Source organism: Gracilinanus agilis, chromosome 4 (assembly GCF_016433145.1).
Source record: "Gracilinanus agilis isolate LMUSP501 chromosome 4, AgileGrace, whole genome shotgun sequence".
Lineage (NCBI taxonomy): Eukaryota > Metazoa > Chordata > Mammalia > Didelphimorphia > Didelphidae > Gracilinanus > Gracilinanus agilis.
The window spans coordinates 251,351,343-251,361,386 of record NC_058133.1 but is presented as its reverse complement, the minus strand read 5'-3'; the positions used below and the strand labels follow the sequence as shown (position 1 = coordinate 251,361,386).

The following is a 10,044-nucleotide window of genomic DNA, read 5'->3' as shown; positions in this document are numbered from 1 at the left end:
TCCCTACCCGCCCCCTCTCAGTCTCAAGATGGGTCTGAAAGGGCAATGGTGTTTTCCTTGGTCTGGACCCCGGAGACAGCGAGGGAACCAAAGGGGGACAGGTACTGTCTAAAAAGAAGAGGGAAGAACATAGAGGTTTGGGTATGGAGGGGTGGCCATTGTAGTTTTTTTTTTTTTTTAAACTCTTACCTTCCATCTTGGAGTCAATACTATGTATTGGCTCCAAGGCAGAAGAGTGGTAAGTGTAGGCAATGGGGGTCAAGTGACTTGCCCAGGGTCACACAGCTGAGAAGTGTCTGAGGCCAGATTTGAACCTAGGACCTCCTGTCTCTAGGCCTGACTCTCAATCCACTGAGCTACCCAGCTGCTAGCCATTGTAGTTTGAGAAGGCAAAAGGAGGATCTGGCCAACTCCCAATCTCCCAGCTCCCTGTTGTCACCCCAACTTCCTCATCCCTGGGATGAAAAGGGCAGCTACTGACAGCTTTTCTCCCACTCCCTTTCTCCTTAGCCCTGACTTTGGCCTCCCACCCAGACTCTAATCAGGCCAGGGAGCACCCCCTACCTGGGGGAGGACCCACTTTAGGAGAAGGTGCCTACTTCAGCAGCAAAGCTCGACTCTCCTTCCGTCACCAGCTGCATGCCACAACCTCAGCCAATGACTCTACCAACTGAAGTCTGGTGGGGATCCGCAACTCCTAGGTGGTGGGCAAATCTGGCCCTACATGTACCACTTCTTATTAAATCTATTCAATGGTAGCCAAGTTTGTGTCGGTATTTGTGGGGGGGGCTAAGGGGCAACTCCTAGAAGTCACTTTGGCTGAGTGACAAAAGATGGAGAAGACCTAGTGATAACTGCTTCAAATCTAGGTGTGCTTATAGGAAGGGGTGGAGTGGGGAGGAGCCTGAGGGGGAATTAGTGAAGGTTAGGTTAACCCAGATGAGTTGAGGAGATAAACGATATTGATTTAATAATGAGGGAATCTGGGAAACCAGTCTCCCCAACCAGGAAAGATGTAGTTTCTTCACTTAGTTCAATCTCTTCCTCCTACTGAATTCAATTGCTTCCCTACTCACTCCAGGAAGAACCCCCCGTTAGCAATTGGGTGAATCACCTGAAATGTGTTGTGATGAGGCATCACCCTTCATTTCATATGTGGATTTATCCTAAACTGACTTACAGTTTAGCTCCAAGCATTATCACCTCCAAAGTGTGCTTCTGGGCACACAGATTCTGGAACTTTCAGACTTATCTACCATATTCCTACATACTGGGAATATACAGCAGGTGGAAGGGGAGATGAGGGTGAGAGAACATGGGCAGAGGAGGGGCCCAGAGCTCCATTGTTATTCTTCTAAGGTCAATGTCTTATAAAAGGAGCCCGTGGGGATTAGTCCCACTTTTAAACCTCTACTAGAAATTTTAGGACTGATAACAGGTCTCCAAGAGGGAGGAAGCAGAGTTGATGGAATCATAGGACCTCTGGAAAGGATGTCAAAAGCATAGATCTGTCCATGTGAAGTAAACTGGTATTTATATTGCATGTGAAAATTCTGATCCTTACCACCCTCTGACTTAGATACTGTTTTCTCTGTTTTGTAAATGAGATAGAAAGCTATTGTGGCACAGTCAATTGCTAAATTGTTCTGAAATTGCTAATTGTTCAGAACTTTGTTGAAGACCCACCTGTAACCAACAACTGTGACTGCTGGGTGAATCACTTAACCTCAGGGCTCTAGGCAACTAAGACTAAGCAGTTTTAGAAAGTGCCAAACTGCACTGATATTTTTAAGAGTTTTGGTAGCCAATAAAATCTCAAGTCCATTTCCTGGCCCTATCCAGATGAGCAAATTGAAGATCAGGGCTTAAATGACTTTTCTATGGTCACACAGCTAATAAATGTTGAAAGTGAGTTTTGGACCCAGGTTATCTCCATACTCCATGTGAGGATGGGAAGGGAAGACCTACTATGTGAGGAAAGTACTATTATCCCCATTTTAGAGATGATGACATTGAGGCACAGAGGTTAAGTGACTTGCCCACAGTCACAAAGCTAGTATATGCAGCTGTTGGACTCAGGTCTTTCTGACTCTAGGCCCAACACTCTATCCACTTCACCACTTGGTCCATTGTTCTTTCCTTTTCAATTGCTACTTTCTGAAATTATTAGATAGGTTTCCCTGAGGTGTGTGTTTTCAGTTTCTCTTTCCCTGTCTTTCCCTTCATCAATTCAACCAGATGTGACTCAGTGTATGTAAAGATAAAAAAGGGTAGGTGGGCTCAATACACTGGTAGAAAAGAAAAAACACAATACTTGTTCTTCTAAAATCTGTGGTTCAATCCTAGTTTTACCTCTTACTAGCTTTTTACTGTGACTTTTAGCTTGTTTCCCCCCATACAAGGGAGATGGATCTGATAAAAGTTCTCTCCAAATCTGACATTGTGTAGGCTTTATAGGTCACTACTGGCCTGAAAATGGGCTATAGACTAGAATGGTTTGAAAAGTGTTTAAACCCTTCATGTAATTATTCTCCTCTAATAGAAGAACTCTTGTTCCTCTTACCTCTTATGCCTATTCTTTTCCTGATTCTGAGGAATCCCAACTCCCCACCTCCCCCAATTCCCAGCCAACGGTGATGATCACAGCACTGCCAAAGCTAAAGTAGGGGTGGGGAGTGGGGAAGGAGGTGATGGATCAAGGAAGAGGATCAGTTAACTGCAGATTAAAAATCAGACAATGAACTCTCTACCCATGACCAAGAGTTTATTGAATCTTGGGTATATATGGGGATGGCTTATGGCTAGGGGAAGAGGGAATGCAGAGAGAATAAGGAGGAGGTAGCAGATCTCAGGCTGAAGGATAGGTGGTACTAGGGAATTGGGGGAGCTGGTCCCCCATAAGCACCTGCCGTTCCACTCCTTTCTCAGTAATTGCTGCCAACCGGATAACACCACCACTTGAGCCATCTCGATCCATGGCCAAAGCAAGAGCTAGGAAAGAGAAAAAAGCAGGTAAAAAAACAAAACAAAATAAAAGAGGAGAGAAAAATACAAGAGCCAAACCTGGACAGGTAAGAGGAGAATAAGTAGGCCTAGAAGCCAATATCTTTACCATTAGCAGTGAATTGAAGACACTGTTTTTCATTCATACCCTCTCGATAGGAGGCATCAACATAGCCATAGATGTAGGAGCTCCCTGAGCCCCCAATGGAGAAAGGCTGCCGAACCATCATACCTCCCATGGGTACTGAGTATACCTAAAAGTGTGAGATAAAGGAAAGGAATAACCATTCCAAATACCACTAACCTATCTGTAAGACATACATACAGGCACTGACCAGCCTTAGGGGCGGCAATCACTTAGGAAGATCTTATTGTAAAGATTGGAAACAAAAAAAGGGAAAGAAATGAAGAAGCAGACAAAGCCAACGACTCAGATAAAGTATAGTATCTGGGAAATAAGGGCAAAGGATATCACTGCACTGTTCTAGACTCCTCTAAGAAGGATTCAGGGGTCTAACCTGCCCCCCCTCACGGGGATCCCAGCCAGCAACGATGATCCCAGCCATGAGATCCTCTCGGTAACGGTAACACATCTCCTTGAAGAGGTTAGCAGCTGTGTGCACCAGGGGAGGCTCATTCAGTTCAATGCTATGAGGATCAAGATAAGGAGTCATTGGTGCCTGATTAACTCAAGACGGAGGCCCCTCTCAACCCCCAGATCCTTCTTTCTTCAAAATATTCAAACATCTTCCTCCCTGCACCCCACCTGTGGAAACTTAGTTGATAGGTGACTGCATCAGCCACAGCCTGGGTGTCAGCTGCCGAACCAGAACGGCAACAGAAGATCCGATCATGGATAGGGGTCAACTTGTCTGTTACTCGATTGGCAATATATGACCTACACAAGAAATGACAGTCAAGAAACAAGGACCACAACTCCCAGTGCCATTTTGTTCTTACCCCCTAGGACTTAAGGAAGGGAGATTCCAAGCCCATCTCCAGACCAGATAAATACAGTCAAGCACTCACCCAGTAGTTGTCCTGGAGTCAGCTCCAAGTACCACGCCCCCATCAAACTGCACTGCCATGATAGTCGTCTGGGGGTAATAATAATAGCAAATATTTATACAGCGTCTACTATGTGCCAATCACTAGGCAAAGTGCTTTACGAACCTGGGAAAGGTAGAGGTTGTTAAAACTCCTACTCTTTGCACCGATGTTCAAGACCTGCCACCCCAACACCCCACAGTTCCAAGTTGGGTTTTTTACCCTCGTCTCCCTGCCATTACCCTAGGTTACCCCCAAGTATCCCGGCGTGCTCCGCGCCCCCGCTGCCCCAGTATTCCATGCTCGATTGCCAAAGCCTACAAGAACCAATCGGGCGGAAGCATCGGGGAGACCCCCACCCCCAGTGGAATCTTGGGGCTATCCCGCGCCTTTAGACCCGTCCTCCCACCGTCCCTCCCCCTCCCGGTTCTTCGCTGTCCCCATCAGCCCCGCATACTCCACATAAACCTTTCTTGCCCCAGCCCTGGCCAGACTCACCCCAGTAGAAACGCCCCTGTTCCCCCAATCCGGGGAGAGGCCCATGGGCCCATAGCTTGGGCCCGAGCACGCTCCGCAAGCCGAAGCCATTACTCGGTGAATCTGGAGGTGCTGGTCCGGCATCGTCGGAAAGCAACTGCTGCAAAATGCTCGGTCAGTGCCGGAAAGCGGCACTAGTGGGAAGGCCGACTATAAGGATTCCTGCGTGTCGGGCCGCCATGTGATGCTGGGAGGCTGCGCGGACCTGCCGCTCACGCTGCGTGGGGAGGGGTCAGGAGTTTCCGGCTTGATTCGTTGGAATGTAGATATTCCGAGCTGGAATGATGAAGTCTTAGAAGAAGATGGGTGGGATAAAAGACTGAAACAATGAATTTGTCTCCCATCGCCCTCGGAATGTCAGATAGCCTTATGGGAAATGTAGTCCATCTGGTCCTAGGCTTAGAGCTGGGAGGTAATGCATTTTTAACTTTTGAACTAAATGTTTATTTCTATTTTATTTATTTTGCCTCTTGGTAGATGTAGTCCACTTGGCCATAGGATTTAGGGCTGGGAGGACTTCAGAAGTCTAATGCATCACTTGGCCATAGGATTTAGGGCAGGGAGGACTTCAGAAGTCTAATGCATTTTTATCTTTTGAAAAAAACTTTGACTTCAGTTTTTTTTTAATGTATTTCAAAAATATTTATTAAAGATAAGTTGTATTTCGTTTTTCCATCGCCAACATTTACCAGCATGTCTTTCCCTTCTCTTTGTCCCCCATTCCTTAATATGAACAAACACTAAAGCAAAACCAGTGGCCTCCATAGAGTTGTGAATCCATAGACCCTATCTCTGCGAAGAAGAGAAGATAACTCCCCCATTTTAAAGAAAGGGAAAAGGGTCCCAGCTTTTTTGGTAAGGACTTATTCAATAAAAAGCTGCTGGGAAACCTGTGAAGCAGTCTGGCAAGAATTAGTTATATAGACCATAAGGCTTCACACTATATAGGGCAGCCAACCTATGGCATGGGTGCCAAATGACACCTAGAGCACTCATTGTGGGCACTCCAGGCCCTCTTCCCTCAGCCAACCAGTTCCCCTCTCTCTCTCTCTCTCTATTTCCAGGGTACATGATGATATTTTTTTCACATTACCCAAGCCTCTGCCTAACAGCCCAAGGGGAGTGCTTCCTCCCTCCTCTGTGTGGGGTAAAGGACTCCCCGGGTCTCTGACGGTGGGGATGGCCGGCAAGGTCTGGGGCGGGGGTAGGGCCCAGCACTCTATCTCTAAAAGGTTCACCATCACTGATATAGGTTGTCCCAATGTCTTGAGGTTTTAAGTTTTAAAGACTTTTTTAGTTTTTAAGTTTCTAAGACTTTGGGAACACTCCATATAGCAAGATGTTTCAAATGGATAAATGAGGGAGGAGAATAATAAAAATTAGAGGAACAACCCCCCCCCTTGTTATTATGAAAAGGTGTGGTCATGAAAAATCATAGAAGATAAAAGACATTTTTAATTAAATGAAACTGAAAAATTTTTGCACAATAAAGCTAATACAGTTAAACTTAAAAGGAAAAGCTAATTGAGAAAAAATATTTGCAGAAAGCTTCTTTGTTAGAAGTCTTGCATCTAAGATATGTACAAGGAACTGTTTGAAATGAACAAAGGCTAGTCCTTATGAGATAATTGACCAAAGGAAGAAATCTAAGCTAGCAATGAGAATATGAAAATATGTTCCAAATTGGTAATAATTAGAGAAATGCAAATTAAAACTATTGAGGTTCTGCCTCTCACCCACCTGACTGGCAAAGTTGAGGAGAGTTGGGTGGGTGGGGGAAACATTGTTGGTGGAGTTCTGAATTAGTCTAGCCATTCTAAAAAGCAATTTGGAACTATTCCTTAAAAGTCTTTAAACTGAAGATGCCATTTAGCCTTCTATTTTGCCTATACCCAAATGCTATCAAGGAATAAAGAAAATGACCTACATGTACAAAAATAGCAGCTTTTTCTGTAGTGGCAAAGAAAAGGAAATAAGGGGGATACCCATTAATTGGGGAATGTTTGGACAAATTATGATATATGAATGGAAATATATTGTGCTGTTAGAAATGAAGAAAGACAGTTTCAGAGAATGACATTATGTGTATAATAACAACAGTATTGTAAAGTCAAAAACTGAAAGACTTCAGTCAATTCCAATGACCAACCTTAGTTCCAGAACACTGAAGATGAAACATGCTACTCCTTTACAGAAATGAGACATGCATTTAGAGACATGCCAAGTGGAAATTTGTTTTGTTTATGTATATTTATTACAAAAGTTTTATTTTTATTTTTTTGAGGGAGGAAATTGAGAGGAAAAGAAGAGCTAGGGATATGGGAAAGAAAGAAAGGAAGGAAGGGAGAAAGAGAGAAAGGAGGAAAGAAAGGGAGGGAGGAAAGGAGGAAGGAAAGAAGGAAGGAAAGAAGGAAGGAAGAAAAAAGGGAGGGGAAGAAAACAAAAGTCTAGAAAGAATTATAAACAAACACGGCAGCTTTACAAGTTACGTGTTGATTTTAGTATATACTTAAGAATATCGAGCTGTATGTAAGATTTACAGTTTCATGTACAGTCCTTTTTTTCCTGGCCTACCTGGTATATGAAAATACTTATTTTAGTTGGTGTTTGTTAATGTCAGATTTTTTAAAATTAAAAAATAAAAGTCTACAACAACAACAAAAAAGATAAATTCAAGTTGAGTGACAGTGTTTTATTGAAACTGAATTTCCTTTAGGAAAAATTTAGTAATTTGGAATTCTCTTAATCTCTAAAAAAAATTGGCTTCCTGGTAATGAATTTGCCTAGGTCCCAAGAGTTCATAGGGACAGGAATGACATCTTAAATTGTGTAGGGCAGTGATGGGCAAACTTTTTAAAGAGGGGGCCAAAGGAAAGGAAATGCTCATCTGTCAGTCTGTTTCTAAGGCAACTCTTTCGAAGTTTCATTGTATTGTATCCTACTCGTTGTATTTGTCACATTAGGAATAATGTCCTGCAGCTGGATAGAACATTTCAGGGGGCCATAGTTTGCCCATCACTGATGTAGGGGAATATTTACCCTTTGAAGCAAGACTATTAGAAGAATTTTAAAAGCCACAAACTCCATTCCATAACCAGAATTAAACCTCTGAGATGAGGGTTATAATACCCCAGCAGTACACCCTATCCCATAACTCCCAAAGATGGAATCTTCTTGACTATCTCAGTTCTTCTCTCTCTCATCTAGGAATCCATGTCTAGTCTCTGCAGTGAACTATTGGGCTCTCCTCAAAACACACACTTGGGTGGCTAGGTGGCACAACTGATAGGCTAGAGCCAGAAAGACTTATCAGCCCGAGTTCTAATCTGGCCTCAGAACATTTTCTAGCTGTGTGATTCTGGGCAAGTCACTTCACTTTGTTTGCTTCAGTTTCCTTATGTAAAATAAACCAGAGAAGGAAATGGCAAACCACACCAGTGTCTTTGTCAAGAAAACCCAAATGGGGTCACCAAAAGTTGGACATGACTGAAAATAATTCAACAACAACAACAAACACACACATATATCTTTTCCCAGTAGTGAGAGGAATAGAGGGGCAGGAGACCTAGATGCTCTTTTTCACTTTGTCACTTTAACTGTGTTACAGTAGGCAGGCTGTTCACCTCTCTGGCTCAGTTTCTTTATCTGTAAAATGGATATGTGGGATATTTGCCCTAAAAATGAAGAGAATTAGACTAGAGAACCGTAGGGAAAAGCAGCACTGGTTTCTTGGCCTAGTCTAATCAATTGCACTGTGACCTTGAGCAAGTTAACTTTTATAAACCTCACTTTCTTCATTTCCAAAATGGGAATAATACCTGCCTTGTCACTTACCTTTTTTTAATTCAACAAATGTTTATTAAGGACCTACTCTAGAATGAGCTGCTTCTATGTGCTGAGACAAAGTTTAGATAAGTATGTATATAGAAGAAATATAATGAAAAGAAATTCAAATAGAGAGGAAGAACACTGATATTATCATTCTGCTTAGAAATAGCACATTCTCAGATAAATTAAAGATGCAGGAAAAAAATTGCTTTTTGAGATTTAAGAGTAAAAAGGTCATTATTGCCTGGAGGAATCACTCAATTTGTCCAAACCAAAATTCATCATCCTTCCCCCAAACTCACTCCTCTTCCAAATTTCCCTATTTGGAACATCAAGGTATCTCAATAGATAGAGTACTGGGTCTGGAATTAGGAAGACCTGCGTCCAAATTGGGCCTCAGACCTTTACTAGCCGTGTAACACTGAGCAAGTCACTTAACTTTTTGTTTGCCTTAGTTTCCTCAACTATAAAATGGGGATCATGATAGCACCTACCTCCCAGGGTGGTTCTGAGAATCAAATGAGATATTTATAAAATAGTTGGTATGCATATCATAGTGAGTGCTATATAAAATTATTGTTTCTGATGAACAGTCTCCCAGTTCATAATCTTAGCATTATCCTGGACTTCTTAATCAGTTGCCCAATTTTGTCATTTCTAACTCCACAATACCTCTCACACTGGACCCTTTCTCTCCACATATAGTCACCACCTTTAGCTCCAGCCCTCCTCACCTCTTGCCTAGATTATTTCAATCCCCTTTCATAGATCTCTCAGCTTCAGCTCTCCAATCAACCTCCATACAGTTGCCAATGTGATTTTCCTTCAGGGAAGATCTGACCAGGCCATTCTCTTATTCAGTAAACTCCAGTGGCTTCTTATTGTCCCTAGGATAAAATGAAAACTGTTTACCTTTTAAATTCCACCATGATCTGGCCCAATCTATCTTTCTAATCTCCTTATATATTACTCTCTCTCCTATATTCTATATACTTCTCTCTGCTATACTCTTAGTTTCTCTTCAGATCGTATAAAATCTTTCACCTTATACTTCTCTCTGCTCCTCACAAAAGGCTCTCTCTCTCTCTCTCTCTCTCTCTCTCTCTCTCTCTCTCTCTCTCAGTCTCCCTGACTTAAGTGATCCTTCCTGCCTGGAATTCACTCCCTTTTCATCTCTGCCTCATGGAATTCCAACACTTGTCTAGTCTCAGGTCCATTAATACCTTCTATATTAAATCTTTCTTGTTCCAACTGCTAGTGCCCTCACCCCTTCTCTTGTTTTAACTACTTTATATGTATTATTGAGGGGAGGTATATTTATTATCTTTGTATTAATTATGCAATATTTATAGATGTTGTTGCCTCTGCCGTTAGAATGTAAACTCCTCCAGAGCAGGGATTATTTTACCCTTTGTATTTGCATCCCCAGAACCTAGCACAGTGCCTGGCACATAGAAGGCAATTGTTAATTGTGAAGAATTGTAAACTGTAATACTCTATATAAGTATTTATTTCTGTGTATATCACATATACTTATATGTAATTATTTGTATATAAATATAATATTTTCTATCTAATCAGTCCCTCCTTGTATAGACACACACAACTCACACCTTGGAATGACAGTTG

The 10,044-nt window shown here is 42.4% G+C and overlaps 2 protein-coding genes across 3 annotated transcripts; one reads left to right on the top strand and one right to left on the bottom strand.

The window, feature by feature from the left end:
• Positions 1-28: 28 nt before the first annotated feature.
• On the top strand, positions 29-714 carry LOC123244639 (uncharacterized protein C17orf114-like). The gene is made up of 2 exons (XM_044673164.1): positions 29-101; positions 511-714. The coding sequence occupies exons 1-2, from the start codon at positions 29-31 to the stop codon at positions 672-674; spliced, it is 237 nt and encodes a 78-aa protein (XP_044529099.1). The 3' UTR covers positions 675-714.
• Positions 715-2,743: 2,029 nt separating this feature from the next.
• On the bottom strand, positions 2,744-4,686 carry PSMB6 (proteasome 20S subunit beta 6). 2 transcript variants are annotated; one of them, XM_044672750.1, is made up of 6 exons: positions 4,549-4,686; positions 4,033-4,100; positions 3,770-3,901; positions 3,522-3,651; positions 3,113-3,257; positions 2,744-2,991 (listed from the first exon to the last, which is right to left on the bottom strand). In XM_044672750.1, the coding sequence occupies exons 1-6, from the start codon at positions 4,669-4,671 to the stop codon at positions 2,849-2,851; spliced, it is 741 nt and encodes a 246-aa protein (XP_044528685.1). In that variant the 5' UTR covers positions 4,672-4,686; the 3' UTR covers positions 2,744-2,848. The 2 variants fall into 2 exon arrangements, with proteins under 2 accessions (XP_044528685.1, XP_044528686.1); XM_044672751.1 differs by having other exon boundaries at positions 3,152-3,257.
• Positions 4,687-10,044: the final 5,358 nt, after the last annotated feature.